General features: G+C 52.0%; 1 protein-coding gene across 1 annotated transcript in view; it reads left to right on the top strand.

Annotated features, from left to right (window-relative positions):
- The window catches only part of ITGAE (integrin, alpha E (antigen CD103, human mucosal lymphocyte antigen 1; alpha polypeptide)), a 57,337-nt gene that overhangs the window by 23,833 nt on the left and 10,062 nt on the right, over nucleotides 1-23,442 (top strand). Inside the window, exons 5-24 of the mRNA XM_012652583.1 lie at nucleotides 308-425; nucleotides 625-777; nucleotides 1,193-1,308; nucleotides 1,945-2,096; nucleotides 2,783-2,936; nucleotides 3,536-3,686; nucleotides 4,143-4,210; nucleotides 4,910-5,048; nucleotides 5,859-6,001; nucleotides 6,323-6,463; nucleotides 7,076-7,300; nucleotides 8,386-8,516; nucleotides 10,151-10,281; nucleotides 11,425-11,588; nucleotides 13,016-13,144; nucleotides 16,531-16,604; nucleotides 20,229-20,361; nucleotides 21,772-21,870; nucleotides 22,488-22,567; nucleotides 23,248-23,325. Coding sequence (XP_012508037.1) covers nucleotides 308-425; nucleotides 625-777; nucleotides 1,193-1,308; nucleotides 1,945-2,096; nucleotides 2,783-2,936; nucleotides 3,536-3,686; nucleotides 4,143-4,210; nucleotides 4,910-5,048; nucleotides 5,859-6,001; nucleotides 6,323-6,463; nucleotides 7,076-7,300; nucleotides 8,386-8,516; nucleotides 10,151-10,281; nucleotides 11,425-11,588; nucleotides 13,016-13,144; nucleotides 16,531-16,604; nucleotides 20,229-20,361; nucleotides 21,772-21,870; nucleotides 22,488-22,567; nucleotides 23,248-23,325 — 2,579 coding nt within the window. The remainder of the gene's footprint in view (nucleotides 1-307; nucleotides 426-624; nucleotides 778-1,192; nucleotides 1,309-1,944; nucleotides 2,097-2,782; nucleotides 2,937-3,535; nucleotides 3,687-4,142; nucleotides 4,211-4,909; nucleotides 5,049-5,858; nucleotides 6,002-6,322; nucleotides 6,464-7,075; nucleotides 7,301-8,385; nucleotides 8,517-10,150; nucleotides 10,282-11,424; nucleotides 11,589-13,015; nucleotides 13,145-16,530; nucleotides 16,605-20,228; nucleotides 20,362-21,771; nucleotides 21,871-22,487; nucleotides 22,568-23,247; nucleotides 23,326-23,442) is intronic.

Below are 23,442 nucleotides of genomic sequence, written 5' to 3'. Positions count from 1 at the left end.
TTATTCTTGGGGCTGAGCCCAGCTGTCTCCCTGGTGCCCACTCCAGGGCTGACTGCTGCTCTGACCGCCTATGCTGATGCCAGGGCTGACCAGGTATTCCATGTGGCCTGGCACACCCACCCAGGGGCTGACTTCAGCTTTGACCCCAGCCCTGACTCCTGCCCCTGGCAAGGGGTGAGCGACCCCCTGTGTCCCCTGCCTGGTTAAGCCACTGAGTTCTGGGGTAGAGGTGATAGTGGGGCTGTGGCTTAAGAACATGGGGGTGACCCAGCCCGCCTACCCTCTCCCTTTCTTCCCCTCTCCCCAGGTATGCATTCAAGTGCCAGCCCGGCGGCCCCACAGCCTCAGCTCAGAACTCACAGGCAACTGTAGCCTACTGGACCCTGACCTCAGTCCCCGGGCGCAGGCCAACTTCTTTGACCTTGGTAAGGATTGGACACTCACTGGCCTTGGAAGGCTCTAAAGAGATTCCTTCTGGTCTCTAAGGAGAGGCACCGGCCCATGGCAGATGCAGAGGGACACAGGCCCCATGTGAAAGGCATCAGGGCAGAGCTAAGCGTGAGCAGCCTAAGGTGAATGTGGAGGCTTTCTGACTCTGAGCTCTTCCATGTGTGTTTTATAAAGAAAGTCTCCTGGATCCGGGTGCACATGTGGACACTGGAGACTGCTACAGGAGCAAAGAAGGCAGCATGGGAGAGCAGGAGAACACAGCCAGGCAGCGCCGGGCTCTGGAGGAGGAAAAAGAGGAGGAAGAGGAAGAGGAAGAAGATGAAGCTGGTGAGAAGAGGCAGATCTGGGTTGCTCCCAGAGGCTGTCAGAGCCAACCCCTAGCCTGGCAGCCTCCAGGGCTGCGGGGTGCCTTAGCCTAAGAGATGGTGGGGGAACAGTGGCTGGATTCTACAGGCCTGGCCAGTCCCAGCTCTGCCTGCTCTATCTTACAGATGGGGAAACTGAGGCCCAGAGAGTGGGAGTAATGGGAGTGACTCATACAGCAAGTCAGAGCCTGAGCAGGTTCAGCTCTCTCTTTGCCTCTGAGACACTAGTTTCACTCCTGGGAGCTTCCCCAACTTCTTCCCTGAACTGACCCCTCAGGGATTGAATGGGGGCCTGTGCCCTACAGGGCAGGACATGCTGTCCTCATGCCTGCCCCAAATCCCATGCCCACTCCTGACCTGCTTGTTGTCTTGCCCAGGCACTGAGATTGCCATCATCCTGGATGGCTCAGGAAGCATTGATCCCCCAGACTTCCAGAGAGCCAAAGACTTCATCTCCAACATGATGAGGAACTTCTATGAGAAGTGTTTTGATGTGAGTTTCCCTAAGAACTGGCTTCGTGTAATTTATCACATATCTATTGCTGTGTAACACATTACCTCAAAACAACCATTTTATTTGCTCACAATTCTGCAAGTCACATGTTTGGGATGAGCTCAGCTGGTGGTTCTTCTGCTGGTCTTGCCTGGAGTTACCCTGCAGCTGTAGGCATCTAGTTGGTTGATGGGGGCTGGATGGCCTAAGATGTCCTCACTCATTTGTCTGGGCCATGTGTCTCCAGCAGGCCAGCCCAACCTCTTCATGGCAGCAACATTCCAAGAGGGCAAGATCCAATGCATGAAAACAGTTTTCAAGTCTCAAATTGCATCACATTTGCTGATGTCCATTGGTCAAAGCAAGTCACGTGGCCAATCCCACAGTAGTATGGAGGGGACCACACAGGGAGTCAGGAGAAGTCTGTGATTCACTGTGGGCCGTTACTGTCTCACCCTTCTCCACCCCTACTTGCTTAGAGAATTCCTTCTGCCTTAGCATCTCCTTCTGCCCAGGGATAAGGTGGAATGGGTGGATTCTTCCACTGCTTCCAGGGGGAGCCATTGCAGGGGCAAGGGTGGCCTTGGCATGGCATCTCTGCCCACCTCCTCCCCCACCTGGCCTCCTCCCCTCCAGTGCAGCTTCGCCCTGGTGCAGTACGGGGCAGTGATCCAGACTGAGTTTGACCTTCGGGACAGCCAGGATGTGATGGCCTCCCTCGCCAGAGTCCAGAGCGTCGTTCAAGTGGGGAATGTCACCAAGACTGCCTCAGCCATACAGCACGTCTTGTGAGTGCGAGGGCAGCAGGAATCGCCTGAGTGTCTGCTGGGTGCCGACTGGTGGCCGTGCCCAGAGTCTCTGTGGCATCGTGCCTGGGGAAAGTGGCTGGACAGAACTGTGAGGGGAGGGATCGGGGTTCCAGCTTTTCCTTGGCTGAGAGGGAATGTGGGGGATGACACCTCAGGATTGTCCTCTAAAAATTCTTCCAAAGGCCTCCTTTGTGAGAGGCAGTAGAGTACAGAGTGCTAAGGGGACTGGCTGCCAGGGTTCAAATCCCAGCTCCCGTTTGTGTCTGTGTGACCCTGGGCAAGTTCTCTAACTTCTCTGTGCTTCAGTTTCCTCACTTTTAAAATGAGAGTAATATAGTACTTGCCTCAGAGATTTTGTGAGGATTAGATGGGTTAAAATATATACAGTGTTTACAACAGTGCCTGGCACATAATAAGTGCTATGTAAGTATTGTCCGTCATTTTAATAGCATTGCTATTCCCCCCCACACCCACAAGGAGTAGACTAAGTGCCATCTAGCAGGTCTCCTTGCCGTGTGGCACAAGGGGCATCACCACCCTTCTTTGGGCCTTTTGGGAGGATCGAGAATCCTCCCCAATTCTAATGCAGGTCAGTGAATAAAACCTACCCCAGAGCTCAGCCCTCCCTCTGGCAAAATTCTCTTCCTTCACTCTCCCCTGCTTAGAGACAACATCTTCACACCAAGCGGTGGCTCCAGGAAAAATGCATCCAAGGTCATGGTGGTGCTGACCGATGGTGACATATTCGGGGACACCCTCAACCTCACAACTGTCATCAACTCCCCCAAGATGCAGGGTGTTGAGCGCTTTGCCATTGGGGTAAGAGCCGGGAGCTGGGAGGCACCTCCTGACCCTGCACAGCCTGGGGTGGGGGCAGCCAGTTCTCCAGAGGGGCTTCTCTAAGCAGTTTACCCAGACACTGCTTTGGTCACAAACACCACTCTCTCCCTACATGCTCACGCGCTGTGCTCCCCCTGCCACCCACAGAGGGCTCATTTCCCACTGGTGGTCACAGCTTGCTTGCCAGATAGTGCTGGGAGAGCCCACAGGAAGGACATCAGGGAGGGGCCCTGGAGGAGGGGTGCTGGGCCGAGCCCCGGCAGGCAAACAGGAGTAGCCGGCCTGGGACATGGGGGTGGGATGGGCAGGGCTCTGCAGGCAGAGGGAACAGAATGTGCAGAGAGGAGAAGGAGACTGGCGTGTTCGGGAAAACACAGTTTGGTACAACTGGAGTTCTTCCCCCCCAGGGTGTGTGTAGGAGAACAGGGAGCAGGGAAGGAAGGAGGAAGGCAGGAGTCAGGCCATGGAGGGGCCAGAAGGCCAGGTGGAGGGGCCCCTGGGCCTAGCGAGCTCTCAGGGATTGAGAAAGCCAGCCCGCCCCCACGGTGCCGACCCACTGACCCACGGCCTCTGTGCAGGTGGGAGATGCATTTAAGAAAGTTAAGACTGACAGAGAATTGAAGCTGATCGCCTCGGACCCCGATGAGACCCACGCTTTCAAGGTGACCAACTACACGGCGCTGGATGGGCTACTGAGCAAACTGCAGCACAACATCATTCGCATGGAAGGTGAGGGCTCCGGGGCCAGGCCACCCTGCAGCAGCCCCCTCAGCATCCAGTAGGAGGCTCAAGCCCTGTGCCCAGGCTCCCCCTCCGTGCGACCTGCATGTGGTATCCTGAGCAACTCCCCACCTCTCTGGGCAACACTATCCCCAGGCCCCTCACTCACTTCCAAAGCTCCAATGAACTGCACTGCTGGAGAAACACAGGTGACTGGGGCATAGTTCCTTCTCCCAGCAGCTCACAGATGAGTAAACTGAGGCCAGAAGGAGGGAGTGAACTGCCCACGCCTACTCAGCCAGTGGTTGCTAAAGGAGAACCCGGGTCTCTACTCAGCCTGGTGCTTTCCCTATTACCCCAAGCATTGTTCCCTCTGGGAGTGAGGACAAGCTGGATCCTTCCCCGATTTGCTCTCTCCCTTCACCTTGGCCCACAGCATTTCTCACCGGGCTTCTTGGCTTCCAGGCACGGTTGGAGACGCCCTTCACTACCAGCTGGCGCAGGTTGGCTTCAGTGCCCAGATCCTGGACGAGGTACATGGCCACTGCAGTGCCAGGCAGTCTGGCCCACAGAGGAAGGGCCCCAGTGACACCTAGGGATTCAGGGACTCCTGGTTCACGGTGCAGCTCTGCCCTCCCTGTGTGCTGCCTCTGAAGGAGCCATCTTAGGATAAAGGAAACACATCTGCTTGCTCGCCTTAGTCTGGAACATTGGGATAGGCAGAGGATAGCCGTACTTAACACAGACCGTTTTGTTCCGTGCGCTCAAACACTGAGTAATTCCGCTTAACATGGACGAGCAAAACAGGATTTGGCCTGGGCCAGCCTGCCACGCAAGTGTTTACTTCTCCTGGAGGGCACACTGTTCCCTACAGATGGAGACAGGCACAGGCTCCCTGAGGACGCGGTCCTTGCACATGGTGGAAGCACAGTTAGCACCTTCACTCATCATTCTTTTTTATTTTTATTTTTAATCATACTTTTTTAATGTTCAACATCTGGGCCCATGGTTACTTTAGGGAAATACAGCTGCCCTGACAAGATCATGGGTACAAGGCAGGAACCAACATTTGCCATCTGGCCTTCCTGCCTCGCTGGCCAGGTGGGCACAGGGCCATGGAACAGTCTCCTTCCCCCAGCAACATTCACTGAGCTGGCCCGTAGAACCGCGGTCACTGTGGCTGGCTCCTGGGTCCCTCTCTCTCATTTGGGACCCATCCCTGTCCCCTGCAGGGGCAGGTGCTGCTTGGTGCCGTCGGAGCCTACGACTGGTCTGGGGGTGCACTGCTCTATGACACGCGCACCCGCCGGGGCCGCTTCCTGAACCACACTGCGGAGGCGGACACTGAGGCTGCGCAGTACAGCTATCTGGGTGAGGGCAGGCCTGGAGGCTACCTGGGCGGGGGCGGGGCCTGGAGGCTACCTGGGCGGGGGCGGGGCCTGTAGACTACCAGGGAGAGGGCGGGGCTGAGACCAGGGACACCGAGGCTGCTTCCTGAACCACACTGCGGAGGCGGACACTGAGGCTGCGCAGTACAGCTATCTGGGTGAGGGCAGGCCTGGAGGCTACCTGGGCGGGGGCGGGGCCTAGAGGCTACCTGGGCGGGGCCGGGGCCTGTAGACTACCAGGGAGAGGGCGGGGCTGAGACCAGGGACACCGAGGCTGCGCACTACGCTGCACTTTATGCTTCCTAGTGGGGACGGGTCCTGGTTGGTCCATGGGCTGAGGGGCGGGGCCTGGTCAGGGACTCTGAAGTTGAGAATTACCCCCCTGGTGGGGACATGCTAGGTACATGAAGCAGAGCACCGGGTGGCCCTGGGCGGCTGCCTAGGGGAGGGTGGGACCCCTCCATTAATAATAGTGGTGGGTGTCCACACGCCCCTCACCTCTGTTCTCATCGAGTGCGTGTGCGACGAACGGGAGCGGTGAATGTGTGTGAATGAGTATTTTGAGCGAAGCTGTTCACGTGACAGTGTATGTATGTATCACGTCTGTGTGGTGGGGCACGCGTGTGTGACTGGCGACAGTGCGACAGTGGGAGCACTCGCTGGTGCCGATTTTTAAAATGGTGAGAAGACAGTCTCTCCTATTTTGCCCCCTCCCCAGGCCACTGGGAAGGTGGGGGGCCAGGGGAGGGGCCGGTGGGAGCACCTATTCACAGCCACACCACCCCCGCGCCAGGTTACTCCGTGGCCGTGCTGCACAAGGCCTGTGGCCTCTCCTACGTGGCCGGGGCTCCACGGCACAAGCAGCGTGGGGCGCTGTTTGAGCTCCAGAAGGAAAGTGGCAAGGCCAGCTTCCTGCCAGTGCTGGAGGGAGAGCAGGTACTTGCTGGAGAAGACCCTCCCTCCTTATTACAGATGGGGGATCTGGAGGCCCCAGGGGAAAGGGACAGACTTCAGGGCCCACAGTGGCTCTGCCCCCAGCCTGGGTAGAACTTAGTGGCCCTGGTGTCTGATTGCCAGGTGATTTCCCCCATTGCAGGGGACTGGGCTGCTCACCCAGTCTGCTGTGTTACTCTAGTGAGCAAACTTGTATGGAGCGACCCAAATTTGGTGGTCAGGGAAGAGCACAAGCAGGGGTCTAGCATTGCTGAGGGGCGGAGAAGGGGCCTCTTTGTGAGCGGAGTTCCTCCTGGGCTGTAGATGGGGTCCTATTTTGGCTCTGAGCTGTGCCCTGTGGACATTAACATGGATGGGACCACGGACTTCTTGCTGGTGGCTGCTCCATTTTACCACGTTCACAGAGAAGAAGGCAGAGTCTATGTGTACCGGCTGAACGAGCAGGTGGGAGAGTTAGTCCTCCTGGGCTTGCTGGGGCTGTGGCTACCCAGCCTGGCACAGAACTGAAGGGGGCTGGGGGTGCCCTGGGCCTGCCTTGCACCAGCCGGCAGTGATGTGGTGCTCAGGGTGGACGGCTGCGGGTGGGAGCTGCTCCACTGCCCCCTCCCACTTTCTCACCCAAGGGCAGTTGTTGATAACATCCCTTATAGCTGCACGGCTGACAAAGTACATTTTGTCCATGCTCTCACTTGTTTCTCATAGTAACTATGGGAGGTAACTGCCATCCCATTTCACAGATGAGGACACTGAGGCTCAGTGAGCCTCAGTGATGTTGAGACTTGCTCAAGTTTACCTAGAGCCAAGCCCAGAACCCAGGCCTCCCAGTTGCCAGTCTGGCACTCCCACCCGTGGGAGTAGAGGGGGACAGGCTAACATCAAGGCAGGAGGACCCCAGTTTGACCACGGGCTCACTGTGTGACCTTGGGAAGGTCCCTTGCCTTTTCTGAGCCTCAGACTCCCTGCCAGAGAATGAGAATTGGCAAGCCCAGCGAGTGTGCCTCCTGGGCGACACCCGGTGCCCCTTCTTGGGAGCTGAGCAGCTTGTTTGTTTTGCAGGACGGTTCCTTCTCCTTGGCACGTGTGCTGAGTGGGCACCCCGGCTTCATTGATGCCCGCTTTGGCTTTGCCATGGCAACTGTGGGGGACATCAGCCAGGATAAGCTCACGGATGTGGCCATCGGGGCCCCCCTGGAGGGTTTTGGGGCAGACGACGGTGCCAGCTTCGGCAGTGTGTACATCTACAATGGACACTGGGACGGCCTCTCTGCCAGCCCCTCGCAGGTGACCTGTGGGGCTCTCTCCTGCCTCTCTGGGGCTCTGACCTCCCCCAGATGTGGACCTGAGCCCTGAGTCGCTCCAGTCCTAAGTGCTGGGCAGGCCTCAGGGGTTGGGAGTGCCCAGGGAAGCAGAGGAGAAGTCCCTCAGGCTGGTGGGAGGTTCCAGGCCGGGGCCATGCCCCAGACCCTTCAGGTTGGGGGAGAGGTTGTGGCAACATCTGTCAACTTCCCTGACCTGTACAGATCGCCCTCCTTCCTTGGACCTACCTGGGCCCCTCCCTCCTCTCTGTCTGTCCCTTCTCTGGCCCCCATTCCCCGTCCGTCCCCTCCATGCCTTAACGCGCATCTGCAGGCTCCACTGCCAGCCTCCCGCACCACATCCGTTACGGGCACTTTCTCCCACCTCCAGCTCCTGAGCACCTCCGCCTGGGTGGCCGCCAGGCAACTCACTCTCCATGCCCAATTGAGAGACTCCTTTTCCCCCAGACCTGCCGCTCCTCTGAGATGAGACCCCGTCCCCTTCTGTCCCCCACACCAGAAACCTAGGGCAGTCCCAGGCACTCTGACACCTTGCATGGCCTGTCAGTCCCCATAACGTCATGATTCTAGCTTCTCCCAAATCCATCCCTTCCTCTCCATTCCCGCCATCCCTGTCCCAGCCTGGGCCTTGTCACCCCTCCCCTGGACTCCCCCCAACCCCAGCTTCTTCTTCCTCCCGTGTTCTACCCAGTGCCTTCGGTGGTTGGCATTTCCACAAGTTAGTCCTTTGAAAAAGCCTTTGCTGGCCCCCGACCCCCAGCTCTCATCAAGCCTCCCTGCAGCACATCCCCTGCTGCCCGCATCGCCCCACACTAGCCCTTGGCTGCTTCCTGGGAGCACCCTGCTCTTCCCATCCCTCACTCTTCCCCTCACTCTCCCATATCGAGTCCCCTCTGCCCTCGAGGCTCCATTCAGATGCCACTTCCTCTGGGAATCCTTGCCCCTCTTTCTTGTGTCTAGATTGAGGGCTCCCTGGGGCTGGACGGTGGCTGACGATGCTGATTTGGAAGGACTCCCCCCATCCCACGCCTTGCGTTTCTCCCTCCACAGCGGATCCGAGCCTCAGCGGTGGCCCCAGGACTCCGTTACTTTGGCACATCCGTGGCTGGTGGCTTAGACTTCAATGGCGATGGCCTTGCTGACATCACTGTGGGCACGCTGGGCCAGGCGGCTGTGCTCCGGTAGGACTCTGCCCTGCTTCCGGGGTCCCAGGCCCCAGTCTCACCCACTGGCCCTGCCCTAAACGGCCCCAAGCACACAGCAGGCACTGAGGGAGGGAGGAAGCACAGGGGCTGACAGGCCCTGGAGTCTGCCCTCCTGGGTTTGAACTTCAGCTCTCACTTACTGGTGTGACCTTGGCAGCCTGTCTAATTCTAAGTCCCAACTTTCCCTTTTTCGTTTGGAGATAGGGTCTCGCTCTGTCGCCCAGCTAGAGTGCAGTGGCACAATCATAGTTCACTTCAACCTTGAACTCCTGGGCTCAAGCGATCCTCCTGCCTCAGCCTCCCGAGAGGCTGGGACTACAGGCGTGTGGCACCACGCCCAGCTAATTTTTCTGTTTTTAGTAGAGACGGGGTCTCGCTCTTGCTCAGGCTGGTCTCGAACTCCTGAGCTCAAGTGTTCCTTTGGCCTCAGCCTCCCGGAATGCTAGGATTACAGGTGTGAGCCACCATGCCTGGCCCCAACTTTCTTAAATGGAAATTATAATAGTACCTACTTCACACAGTTATGAGGATAATGCGAGTGAATATATGCAAAATATTTCACACAGTGCTCAGTGATGGCTGTCACGATTATTAAGAATTTCAGAGCTGCTGTGCTCCACCCCTAAGGGAGCGCATCAAGTCCCCTGGCTATAGATAAGCTGACGGAGCACCTCTGTGCCCTGTCCTCTCCACCAAGCTCTAGACTTGGCTGTCTACTCAACACCCCTCTCGGCTGCTGCCCATGAGCATCTCAAAGTGAACGTGTCTAAAAACAGAGCGCCTGTCTTCACTCACCCTTCGTTCCCCCAAATCTGCCCTCCCCCAGGCTTCCTAGCTCAGCAAATGGCACCATCATCCAAGTTCAGGACGAAAACCTTAGAGTCGTCCTCGACTCCTCTTTTTCCTTCCGCCACCACCCCATCGACAAGTTTTTGTTGGCTCTGCCTCCAAAATACCTCCCACTACAAGACACTGTCGTTTGGACGCTGCCACAGCAGTCTTCCTGTGTGCCCTCCCTGTGCTCCACTCTCCACACAGCAGCCGGCACAATCCCGTCACTCTGCTGCCTAAGACCCCACATGGCTACCGCTTAGCAGGAAATCCAAATTCCTCTCCTCCACGCCTACCTCCTGTTGCTACCTTCTGTCTCCCTAACCATGCTCCAATCGCACTGACCTTTGCTCTCCTCAAACCAAGCTCACTCCTGCCACAGGCCCTTTGCTCCAGCTGCGCTTTCTGTCTGGAATGCTCTTCCCCAGAGGTTCACATAGTGGGCTTGGTAACAGATCTCAACTTAAGTACCTCCTCATGAGTGAGGCCGTCCCTGACCACTCCACCCCGTCTAAGTAGCCCTCAGTCTCTATTGCCTTATTCTATTTTGTTTTTATCATAGCATTCCCAGCACATAGTGTTCCCTGTTTCTCTTGTTTATTTACTTGTTGTCAGCTGCCCCGCTAGAGCAGGGACTGTCTCTCTACTGTAGCTCAGAGCAGTGCCTGCGTACTGGAGCTGTTCAATGGATATTCGCCGAATGCATGACTGAGTGAGGCAAGCACTGGCCCAGAAGCCCTGCGCTCACTTCTCATGGTCCTCTTTGCTGTCTTGTTTAGCTCACGCCCCGTGGTTCGCCCGCGGGTGTCCATGACCTTCACCCCCCGTGCACTGCCCATTGGCTTCAACAGCAGCGTGAAGGTACATTTGTGTTTTGACATCGGCTCTGCGACCGCAGCTGCTGTGTCAGGTAATAGGCGGTCTCGCCGACCCCTCAGCTTCACCGTCCCGGTGCTTGTGATCCCCCCATTAGAGCTCAGCCCCTTTGTCGCTAGGTCTGTTCAATGCAAACTACTCCAAGACAGGGTGGCCTGATGTTACATCCCCACTCTGAAGGGGTGTGTCTGACCCTGTGGGGAAGAAGCCATTAGTCTTCTTCTCCAGGGCTGAAAGGTTGAGTTTCTGAACGACTCAAAGGCAGCCATTTCTCCATCCCCATCTACTGTGCCGTGTGTGTGCCCATGTGTGTTGGGGCCCCTGAGAAGTGCCTTCCTCTTTCTCTCTGATTGACATCTTCTCCCCTCGCATCCTTACCACGTCTCCCTGGCCCAGGTGGGATTGGATAACCTGCTGGAGGCCTGGCCTCTCTTCCCACCCACTTACCTGACACTTGTTGGGAGACTGTTTCCAGAAAGGGGAGGCTGGGCATGGCTTTCACAGCCCAGGTCTTTGCTGCCACCCCAAGAGCTCCCCTCTAGAACAGTCCCCAAGGTTTAACTTCTCAGTAACAACCCCTGAGGTGGCTCTCTGCTTCCCGCAGGTCACAGAGCGGTCCCCTGGGGTGGGGTGGCTTTACCTCAGAAGGAGGCTATTGTCAAATCTGGGAGTAGAAAATGACAGACCTATCATTTCCCGGGCGCAGAGCCTGCTGAGGGCTGTGAGACACTGGGCAGGCGTCTTTCCCTCGCTGGGCCCTGGTTTCTGTTCTGTATAGTAAGGGAGTGGCCCAGGAATCTCCAAGGTGCTTCCAGCTCTGCTATCCTCAGGTTTTACTCTGTGGTTTCTCTCTCCCTTCCTGCATTATTTTCCCCCACCTTACTGTCTCCTTCCTGAGCCCTCTTTCCCTAAGGACGGCTGACTCCGCCCTGGCAGTGTGCTGCTCTGGGATTGGGGCTGCAGCTGCGAGGGACCCTGGCCAGGTGCCAGAAGACGATGAGAAAAGTATCTTTGAAATGAAGAAGAAACTGAGGAGTGCAGCCCCGGGGGGTGCCTGCATGGGGACACTGTTCAGGAGGGGTTCGCCAGGAACCTCAGGCAGGCCGGGGGCCCAGGGGGCTCTGCCTGGGGGTTGCCCATCCCCGCCTTACCAGGAAGGTCTGGTCTTCATTCCCAGGCCTCGGAGAGACAGCTGTCAACTTCACGCTGGACGTGGATGTGGGGAAGCCGAGGAAAAGGCTGCAGTGTTCAGACCCGAGAACCTACTGGAGCTACGTTTGGGAGTGGAGGGATGGGTCCCATCTCTGTGAGCACCTCCTGCTCGTGCCTACAGAGGGAGAGGTAAGTGGAGGAGTTTAGATGGGAGGCCAGAGGGGTCTGTGGCATAGAGAAAAGGTTTGAAGTGTGTGAGTGAAGGACATATACCCAAACATACAAATAAGGTGACTAAAATAGCCAGAGTAGATCAAGAACCACATCAGGGAGTTGGAGAGGCTCTAATTGCTGACATTTTTCTTAGTAATAAACCAGGAATAGCAAGTATCCCTCCCCTATGTTATCCACTCACCTGATGCTAACGGTGGGGCTCAGGGCCCTTCTATGAGTTAACATCAGAAAAATTGAACAACTAGGCCGGGCGCGGTGGCTCACGCCTGTAATCCTAGCTCTCTGGGAGGCTGAGGCGGGTGGATTGTTTGAGCTCAGGAGTTCGAGACCAGCCTGAGCAAGAGTGAGACCCCGTCTCTACTAAAAAAATAGAAAGAAATGAGCTGGACAACTAAAAATATATAGAAAAAATTAGCTGGGCATGGTGGCGCATGCCTGTAGTCCCCGCTACTCGGGAGGCTGAGGCAGGAGGATCGCTTGAGCCCAGGAGTTTGAGGTTGCTGTGAGCTGGGCTGACACCACGGCACTCACTCTAGCCCGAGCAACAGAGTGAGACTCTGTCTCAAAAAAAAAAAAAAAAAGAAGAAAAGAAAAAGAAAAATTGAACAACTACAAGGTAGAAATAGAAAGATAAAAACTGTTATCTGGAAAGGTTTACTCCTGGCAGACGTGCCCAGAGACATGAAAAAAAATGTATTTATCAGGACTCAGAGCCTAACAGGACCTAGAACTTTGGACCTAAAAGTTCATTTATTCCAATAAATAAACTCATGATTCATGAATCATGCTTCTGACTACACATCTGCTCCCAAGGTCATTGTTAATTGGATTAAGAAAGAGTTCTAGCAAGTCTGTGGCCTTCCTTAAATACAAGCATAACAACGTGACACTATCCACCAGAGAATCATGCTCTCATACTCTCTTGTTGTGGCAGAAGGGCTCATTTAAACAAAGATAATGGCACATGGTATCTTAAGCAATCTCCTTACTTCCAGTTTTGACTTCTCTGGTATGTCATCCGTGCTACTTTGAGAAAGATCTTTCTCAAAGAAAGATGTGACCATGACTCTTCCTCTCCTAGTAAAGTCTGGGCCAGTTCTTAAGCCCTGATGGCCAGAATCCTTTGTGATTGGGGTCGGAACCATAAGGAGGTTTGGGGCCCAAGGCCATAGCAGATCATGGGAGATTTTTCCAAAGCTCTTGGCGGCTTGCTTGAAGGAAGTTTGCCTTCAGCCTGGCTGAGTCGGAAGATGTTTAGAACTTCTGATTCACTTCTTTCATTGTTTATTTCTTATACGGCTACATCAAAGTTAAAAGTATTCTCCTTGTCATCTTCTCTCCCACATACAACTCTAACCCTGCCTGCCGTGGTGACCGTGCAGCTCTGTGAGGAGGACTGCTTCTCCAACATCAGTGTCAAGGTCAGCTACCAAATCCAGACCCTCGGGGCGTGGAGGGACCGTCCCCAGCCCATCCTGGACCACTACACTGAGCCCTCCGCCATCTTCCAGGTGACTCTGCCCAGAGCTAGTACTCAACACTCCTGGGGGCCATCCCACAAAAAGTACCTGCTCTGCCAACAGCAATTGGGTCCCTCACTGTACAAATGAGGAAACTGAGTCCTCCTTGAGATGGTGCGAATTTGCATAGGGCCTCACTGGTGGGTAACACAGGTCTCCAACCACCTTCCCAGGACTCGTGCCTTTATGTTCACAAAAATCTCTTGCTACGTATTTAATGAAGCACATGAATACATCGCATACTGGGGCCCTCACTTGGCAAGAGTCTCTGATGATGGTGTGGTGGGGGCCCCTTGTGGGGGCTGGAGTGGAGCTGTCCCAGGGCCTTCAGGCTGAATGTCTGGTCCCACCGAACCTGCACCCTAACCTCTCCTCCAGGTCCCCATCAGTGCAGCGAAGACAGGTGAGCAATGTTACAAGAAACTCTTCTCATGACTAGAGGAAATCAGACCGGGGAAATAAAGTGTCAAATTTCCTGATCCAGAGGCTGGGCAGGGTGGCACACACCTGTAACCCCAGCACTCTGGGAGGCCAAGGTGGGAGGATTATTTCAGGCCAGAGTGCGAGGCCAGCCTGAGCAAGAGCAAGACCCCCTCTCTACAAAAAATAGAAAAATTAGCCAGGCATGGTGGCGTGTACCTGTAGTCCCACCTTCTGGGGAGGCTGAGGCAGAAGGATCGCTCGAGCCCAGGAGTTGGAGGCTGCAGTGAGCTATGATGATGCCATTGCACTCTAGTCCGGGCAACAGAGACTCTGTCTCAAAAAAAAAAAAAGTCCTAATCTTGTGATATCTAAGGTGATTTTTTCCCCACCCAAACCCTGGCCCCCAGGGTATTTTGTCAATCTCCACTTAGAGAGTATAGAAAAAAATCAGCAGGAAGAAAGAAGCAACATTAGCATTAAAAAGTAATAATTAGGGTCCGCTGGGATGAATTGAGTCGCAAAAAAATAAAAAGCCCAAAGTAGCTCATGCAGGCACAGAAAAGTTTCAGATTACAAAGTATGTTTCCAGGTAATCATAGGACACTCATGGCTGTCCAGCACTTTTGCAAGATATGTTCTGTATTAATTAAATTATATAAACCTTTAGCTCCAGTTTTGATCAATACCCAGTGTACCAGTTCTAAATAGTGAACAGAAATAGGACAGTAACATAATCAGATGACTCAGCCTCTCTATGAGCAAAGATTGTCATCTTCATTTTTTAGGCAGAGAGACTTTATTTTAAATTTATAATACTATATTTATTTTTTCAAGAATTAAAAAAATTTGGTATTGACAGCAAGTTAGATGATGCAGAAAAGACTGGGAGAACTAATGTAATAAAGTTTTGGTGATAAGTAGATGATCATTAATTACATATATTCTGTTTTTAAAAAATTTTTTATTTTGAATTATTTAACTTACCAAAAAGTTACAAGAATAGTCCAAAGAATTCTCATTTGAGAGTAAGTTACAGAAATTCTGCCTCTTTACCCTCAATACTTCAGCACATATTTTCTAAAAATAAGGGCATTCTCCTAAAACACAGTACAATAATCAAAATCAGGAAATTAACATTGATAAAATACTATTATCTGATCTTCCAGCTTTATTCAAATTTTACCAGTTGTCTTATTAATGTCCTTTATAGCAAAAGAAAAAATGTTGTGGTCCAGGAATATTCATTGCATTTATTTATTTATTTAGTTAGTTAGTTATTTTTGAGATAGGGTCTCACTCTGTTGCCCAGGCTGGAATACAGTGGCATGATCATAGCTCACTGCAGCCTCAAACCCCAGGCTCAGGCAATCCTCCCTCCTCTGCCTCTGGAGTACCTGGGACTACAGGCACGTACCACCACACCTGGCTAATTTTTCTTATGTTTTTGTAGAGACAGGGTCTTGCTATGTCACCTAAGCTGGTCTCGAACTTCTGGCCTCAAGTGATCCTCCCACTTCAGCCTCCCAAAGTGCTGGGGTTGGAGATGTGAGCCACTATGCCTAGCCCATTCATTGTATTTTATTGTTGTTTATCTTTAGTTTCCTTTAACTTGGAACAGTTTCTCAGTCTTTCCTTATCTTTAATGACCTCAACATTTTTGAATGGGTACAGACCAGTCATTTTGTAGAATGTTCGTCAATTTGAGTTTATTTGTTGTTTCCTCATGATTTGATTCAGGCTATGCATTTTTGTAAGGAATATTACAGAAGGAAAGTTGTGGCCTTCTCAGTATATCCATACACTTTTGTACCATTACTAGTGCTATTATCCTTTGTAATCAGTAAGTATTTTATGGTGAGATACTTTGACATTATATCCTGCTTAACATCTATTAATGTGTCTTACCTTAATCAATTATTACTGTGATGGTTCGACAAAGAGATTTTAAAAAATTTATTCCATCTACAAGATGGCTGAGAAAAAATTATCTGTTGTAGGCACATAGACATTACCGGAGAATGAGTTCTAGCTGGTAGCTCAGATGGTCTAACCCCATTCTCTTTCACTGGGGTTGGCTACGTGGCTATATTAAAAACAGAACAAAAAACCCTGCACAAAACTGTTGACCCAGTTAGATAGAGCTGCACGCTCTGACTTCTGCAAATGGCATCTTCTTTCTCCAGGAAGCAGAAAGTCTCCTTTCAAGCTCTGGGCTCCCGTCCCAGCCCTGGCTGTGATAACAGACCTGCAGGAGGCTGTGGAGGTGATCACTGGCTGCTGGGGAGATAAATGCAGAGACCCCCCCGAGTCAGGGAGTTGGCTGTTTCCTTCATAATAAAAAATAGACCCAGCTACTTTAGAAAATTTAATTTTTCAACTCAAACTGGGGCTTTTTAAACTTGATGGGGCCTTGAACCACATATGGCCTTCTGAATTAGTTTGTTATGTGTAGGCAAGATTGTGAGACAGTTTATTTACAGAGAAGACTACCATGGGCAAGAGGACCTCCACGGGCAGACTCGGATGGCATTTGGTTAGGTAGCCCCCATCCTGCTGCTGCCGTTGCTGCCTAGGCTTGAGAGGACTCAGGAAGCTTGTCTTCCCATAGTTTTCCTCCTCAAATGCTCAAAGTAGTGAGTTGTGAGTGCTGCTTTTTAATTCACAGAATATGAATGTGGCAGGTACAGCCACCATTCCACAGTGGTCACCCCGTTTTTGGCCTTGGCCAGAGGCCTGGTTCACGGTGTGTCCTTGTGGTACGGATCCAGGAATGTCCCAGCCACAGCCCTCTTGGCTGTGTGGGCACAATCCCAGCCTGTCCGCCTTCACCTCCCCGTAACTGCTCTTCCCAGAGTGAGCAGAGAGGACAGGCCTCGGTGTGCTACGTGGAAGGTCGTGGCAGGGCTGCTGGGGAGGTGGGGCCCTGGGCTGACCCTGCTTCTCTTTGGTTACAGCTGCCCTACGAGAAGGCCTGCAAGAATAAGCTGTTTTGTGTCGCTGAGTTGCAGTTGGCCGCTACCATCTCTCAGTGAGTTGGGTCCAGTCGTCATTGCTTCCTGCCGTTAACTTCCTCCTGAAGGCTCACCTGGGCAATCCCTCCCCAGGACCCAGGCACACCCCCTTCCCCTTCCCTCATGGCTGGAAAAGGGCCTTTGCACTTATTGTCTCATCATGTCCTCAGCCACTCCATGGGGAGGCAAGATGGAGATCTGCATTCCCATTTTATAGATTGGGGAACTGGCTCAGGAGCTGAGGGCCCCGCAGAGGGTCACAGTGGCCATTTGGTGGACTTGAACGCAGGTCTCTTGAAGTCCCGGACAGTGCTGTGTTCATGACCTAGTGGTCCTCGCTTCTAGGACAACCTCAGCTAGAGGTAACCTCTTTCCTGGCTCACCTCTTGGCCAAATTAATTAATGAACTCACCAAATCTTCCTGAAGCATCCACTCTGGGCCAAGCATTGTAGGTGCTGGGGATATCTCAGTGAACAACACAGACAAAAGTCCCTGCCCTCCTGGTGCATTCAGGGTGAGAAGATAATACCCAGGTAAATTCTAGGTTGACGAGGTGCACTTTGAACCAAAATAAGACAGGGAAGGTGGGAGGGGGTGCTGAGTGGGGGTGGTGGTCAGGCAGGGTGACACTTCGGCACACACAGGAGGGAGTGGAACGAGCTTTGTAGGTGTCTGAGGGAAGAGCAGTCGCAGATGCCCTGGGATGGGAGCCTGGCTGGCGGGTGGGAGGTGGGCAAGGACCCAGTGTGGCTGCGGTGGAGCGAGGGGGGTGGGTGATGGGGGAGTGGGAGGGGGGGAGGTTCCAGGGGGGTTTTTCGGGCCTTCAAAGGGGTTTTTCTTTTGGGTTGGGGGGCCGGGGGGCCCTACCTTGCTTTTTGGCGGGTTCTTCTCTCTGCCGTGTTGAGAACAGACCATAGGAGCAGAGGTGGGGGCAGGGAGGTAGCGATGACTCCTACTGCAGTGACTCAAGTGCGAGGTGATGGTGGCTTGGAGCCAGGTCATAGCCATGAAAGTGGTCATATTCTGAAGTTAGAGCCCGTAGGATTTCCTGACAGTGAATCTGGGGAGCGAGAGAATGAGAGGGGTCACAGCCTGAGCATCTAGAACTGCACCGTCCAACACTAGTCACTAGTCAGGTTTGGCTATTTAAATTTAAATGAATTAAAATTAAACACGGTTAAAAATTTAGCTCCTCAGTCACGCTAGCCACATTTTAAAGGCTCAATACCCACATACGGGCTGGTGGTGTTGGGCAGCACAGATACAGACTATTTCCGTCCCTGCAAAAGTTCTGTTGGGCCACACTGAATTCTAGAATGATGGGGTTGCCAAGAATATGAGTTTTGGTTGTAGCTGTGATGGCCTTAAAATGCACCCCCCGCCCCGCCCCGCAGCTACTAGTGCCGTGTGTGTATCATGATACTGATGGCCAGCTGGCCAGAGTTGGCATCTATGGGGAAGAACACAGGTCCTGGTGAGCCCTCTCGTAGAAACTGGCAGGACCAATTCAAGACTTCCGAGTGCGTCGGAATCCAGCTTAACCAGCAGGCGCAGCTGTTTCCAACAGGGCGTCAACTGCAGCCAGGAACCGCCCTCCCCGCCAACTACTCGCAAAACACAGATACAGCACACACAGCTTGCCCAACATCGCCCCCTAGTGTACATTACAGACAATCTCTTCTATTTCAAAAGTACTGTTACTGAACCCAATTGTCGGCATCCAGCTGTCTCAGTGGTTTTTGACCTTTCTGTGGACATGGATCCCCTAAAGAATCGAATAAAAACTACAGACTCCTCTCCCTAGAGGAGAATGCAAACATACATAAATGTTTGCATTCCGGATCCTCTGAAACTGTCCCTGCACTTCAGGTTAAAAAAAACCCCGTTAACTATTCTGATGACACTCAGATCGCTCTCCTGGGCTCTAGAACAGTATTTCTAACCGATACTTCAGTACCTCTACCTGGTCATCCTGTGGGCACATCTCACGTCCCAGACTGAACTCATCTTCTCCCACCCTTGGGTCTTCCTCCGCGTTCTCTCCCTCAGTGGACAGCACTGCTCAGCCATCCACGCTGGAAGCTCAGAACTCATCCTTGACGCGTGTCTCTTGCTCGCTCTCTTGCCTTACCATCTCTGATGTCTTTCCATCTCCACTGCTAGTGTCTTATCTCAGGCATGTGTCATCTCTCAGATGGATGCCCACAACAGGCTCTGTCTCTGCCTCCAATCAGTCCATCCTCGTCTCAACAAAACAATAAATAACAACAGCAAACAATAAGTACAAAACCAAAACAATAACAACAAAACACAAGTTGCATTACTTCCCAGATATGCCCATTCCATCTGTGAACATTTCAGATGGTTAAAAAGTTTTCTTTGTATTTTTAATATGTTTTCCTGTAGCTCTCAACTACAGGGACTACAGATGGTGGTTTTGCACTCTGGGTCCCATAATACCTCAGCAGTCTGAAGAAAGCTCTCACCTATACCCAAGTCTTTTCTTCTCCAGGCTGAGTGGACTCATGTCTTAAATGATAGCCTTTAAATGGGAAGGATCTGAATGATTTTTGTGGGCGGGAAAGCTGAGGCCAAGAAAGAGGTTCTCTTGCGAAGGCAGGACAGGGTGTCTTGTGCACACTGGTCTCCAGTGCTGAACAGTATGCCAGCCAACAGAAGGTGCCGCATACATATTTGTGGAATGGATGGATTTGTGTCATGGAGTACCTTGCCTAGGGTCACAGGGATGGTGCTAGAAAGAGGATTTGGATCCAATGCTCCCACTCTTTGGAGGCTGCTAGACCTCAAGCAATTTAATTAGCCTCTCTTGGCTTCTGTTTCCTCGTCTATGAAATGGAGAGTGGCTGGACTATTTCATAGGGTTACTATGAGGACTAATTGAGCATGTGAAGCACAGTCCTTGGCACATGGTAAACACTAAATGAATGGCAGCCATTATCATCATCTCATGCAGCAACTGAGATGGGGGTGGCAGTCCAGGTATCTGCTTATGTCAAGGGGAAGAAAGTCTAGGCTAGATGTATCCCTTAGGCCTGCAGTCCCCTAACCCCAGGCCACGGACTGGTACTGGTCTCTGGCCTGTTAGGAACTGGGCTGCACAGGAGGTGAGTGGTGGACGCTGCGGTGGGTGAGCAAGCGAAGCTTCATCTGTATTTACAGCTGCTCCCCATCGCTCGCATCACTGCATAAGCTCCGCCTCCTGTCAGATCAGCAGCAGCATTAGATTCTCAAAGGAGCGCAGATACTGTAAACTGCGCCTGCGAGGGATCCAGGTTGCGCGCTCGTTATGAGAATCTAATGCCTGATGGTCTGAGGTGGAGCTGAGGCGGTGATGCTAGTGCTGGGGAGCGGCTGCAAATACACATTATCATCGGCAGAGAGGTTTGACTGCACAATAAATGTAATGCGCTTGGATCATCCCAAAACCATTTTCCCCCTCTGCCTACCAGTCTGTGGAAAAATTGTCTTCCATGAAACCGGTCCTTGATGCCAAAAAGGTTGGGAACCACTGCCTTAGGCAACTTATCTAAGAAGTTAGTTAAGAATGTGCTATTCTATTGCATTGAAGTTTTTACGGAGTAAATAAACTGGTAACACTTTTTATCTGTACACTGTGCAGGCAGGAATTGGTGGTGGGTCTCACGAAGGAGCTGACCATGAACATTAACCTAACTAACTCTGGGGAAGATTCCTACATGACAAGCATGACTTTGAATTACCCCAGAAACTTACAGTTTAAGAGGATACAAAAGGTAACTACGATGGCAGCTTTGCAAACAGGATACTCATACCCTTCCCTCCCTGCATGCCTGCTTTTCTACGGCAACTTCCTAACTGGAGTCCCTGCTTCCAGCCTCCTGCTGGTCCATCCAGTAAGTGGTGAGTAGCTAGATGAACCCCCTTCAGTCCGGCCGTATGCTGCAGATCCATTCTCTGTTCTAAAAACCTTCAGTGGCACCATTTCGCTGCACGATCACCCATCCCTACATGCAACCTTTCTTAGCCAGGGTTCTGAGAGATAAATAAGCTCTCAGTGCCTTAAGGCATTGAGAAAGCAAAAATTAGCTTGGACAGGGAAAATAAAAAATCTTCCCTGCCATTCCCCAGGCTGGGATCACAGGCACAAAGCCAGCTGCAAAGATGCTAGGAAAACAGTCTTTCTCCCAAGGACACCTTACAGCTGTAGAGTATCACAACACAGAGAAATTTTGTTCTCTAAAATCATAGATGATCAGAAATTTTGCTGTTTGAAATTCTGTCAGTAATCATGAAGCCATCTCACTCTTGCCTGGAGAATCCAGGTCACTTTAACAAAGAGAAGCAGTCTCAATTTCATCTGAGGTATAGAGCCTCGGGTCGTGTTTCTGGACACAGCTCTCCACCCTAGGTTAATAGTTTCCAAGGAGGCGGGCCCTGGGTCTATTTTGCAGTCCAGCCCTGATGTCGATCGAGCCCTTTACACACACCCCTGCTTTGCTTTCAGGCCATCAAAACACTGATTTGCATTTCACCTGAACTCCACCCTTCGCCAGAATCCTTTAATAACTCTTTTTCTCTTTGGTGAGACACATCACAGTGCAGTTTTCCTCATTGCAATGAGTCAATAAACCTGACTTTGTCAAACTATAGGTTTGGCCCTGGTCATCTTAGGCTGTTTGGGATAGGACAGCATCCATTACACGAATGAAATTCTATGCAGCTAGAAGGGAACTAGTGATAGAGCATCCTTGGGAGAATTAATAGCCACTCCAATCATTGTCTGTACTCAGTGGTCCAGATGAGGAGCCCTGGTTGAGAAAGACTGCGTGGCAGTGCTTGGCACATGCTGGCCTTCCAGCCCGTCTCAGTGTGTTAAGTTTGCCGGGCTCCAAGGCCCAGTTCGAATGTCTCCTTCCCGGGAACACTGTACAGATTCTCCTAGTTGGGATTCGTTTCTTTCTCCACCGCTACTCTTGTACCTGTCTTGCAGAAGCACCCCTTAGGCCTGTGTTTAACTCCCTCAAGAACCCACTACCGAACCCTCCTGCCCAGCTGGTGAGGAAGAGAGGGACCAAGTCTGACTTACTTGTGTTCTGGGTGTCTGGCATGTAGGAAAATCAGTGAATGTTTGCCAAATTGCATTTTTTGCTCTTTAAAAAGGGTGTCTTCTTCTGTGTTCACAGCCTCCCTCTCCAAACATTCAGTGTGATGACCCTAAGCCAGTTGCTTCTATGCTGGTCATGAACTGCAAGATTGGTCACCCCGTACTCAAGCGGTCCTCTGTGAGTCTGTTTTGATTGGTTGGCTTTTCTCACTCCCCTGGAGGTGGGACCTTCTGCATCCCAGTCTCTGGTTTTTTGTCTTTTTTTTTCTCCTTGTAGAACTCAGTCTACCCAGGCTCATTTGAATCTCTCAGTTGCGGTTTCTACACTTCCCTTTTCTGTAGTCAGTGCTAGTGGTGCTTAGAACCACTAGGTTTGCTCTGCAAGTAGGGAGTAGTGGGGCTGGGAGACGGCTTTCCAGTATACAGCTGCAGCTCAACTGTGGGCTCACGTCAGCGCAGTAGAGTGAAGTTGTGGGTAGTATGGAAGGCTCATCAGACCAAAAGTTGTCAGCCCTGAGGTGAGTCCCTGTGCTGCCACTGATGATCTTTGTGCTGCTGTGGGAAATCTCTGAAGTGGTTTCCTCAACTGTGAAGGGGGAATAAAGCAGTCTGCCCTGCTTACTCCATATTTGAATTGTGAGGTTTAAATGAAATAATGGATGTGGAAGTACGCTGTGCTACGAAAATGTGAGGAATAGGAATTGTTTCCTGGGTGTTTTGCTAGTATTGAGCAGTTTGAATTGTGGGTGGTATAGAGAGAGGAATCAAGTGACAATTTTCTCCCATTTAAAATAGGCAAATGTTTCAGTAGTTTGGCAGCTAGAGGAGAGCGCCTTTCCAAACAGGACAGCAGACATCACTGTGACTATTACCAAGTAAGTAGTGCCTGTGTCTGTGACCCCAGAAGAAATCTCCCTCCCACATGCATGCTGGCCCCCTTTCTGCCCAGGAAGAGGGGAAACCTCAGTGAGCCCAAAGAAGGCAGTGACTCGGTCTTGTGTTCTTGTTAGCAGATATTTAATTCTTTTATTCACACATAAAGTAAAACTGTGGTACAGTCTGGTAGAGTGAGCCTTAGATTGGAGTTCTAGGTCTGGTTCATTTAACTTTTGAATCGCTCTGTCATCTGCAAAACCTCCATGTTTAGGGGCAAGGTGAGGAATGGTGTTGGGAACAGGTTCTCAAATGGGGCTGATTCTGTAGAAAATTTTGATTGCCATGACTTGGGGGGAGTGCTACTGGCATCTAGTGGGTAGAAACCAGGGTAGAAACCAGGGATACTGCTAGACATCACATAGAACAGTACAGGACAGGCCCCACAACCCAAGAATTAACTGGCTCAAAATGTCAATAGTGTGGAGGTTCAGAAACCCTTTTAAAATCAGTGTTTTTCTGAGTGTGGACTTCTAGTGATTCTTCTGTGCTCTAATTGCTTATCTCGGAGAGGCTTTTCTAATCTGACTCCCTCAGCCCCCATGACCCTGGGCAACCAAGGCAAAGCAGCACCTATTATATACAAAGCAGGTGTGCTGTGAATTAGTGTTCTTATTCCTAGTTCCAATGAAAGAAGGTCTTTGGCCAGAGAGACCCACAGCCTTCCATTCAGGCATGCCTTCATTGCAGTTCTTTCCAAGTAAGTACTCCCAAGGGGCCAAGACCAGTGTGACTCCATGCCTGGGAGACAGATTTGGGTATTCTCTCCTGTGGATGGAACTGGTGGTCGGGATGGATGTGGGCATTGTTTTTCTCT

Source organism: Propithecus coquereli, unplaced genomic scaffold, assembly GCF_000956105.1.
Source record: "Propithecus coquereli isolate 6110/MARCELLA unplaced genomic scaffold, Pcoq_1.0 Scaffold390, whole genome shotgun sequence".
NCBI classification, from domain to species: domain Eukaryota; kingdom Metazoa; phylum Chordata; class Mammalia; order Primates; family Indriidae; genus Propithecus; species Propithecus coquereli.
This window is presented reverse-complemented; position numbering and strand designations above follow the sequence as displayed.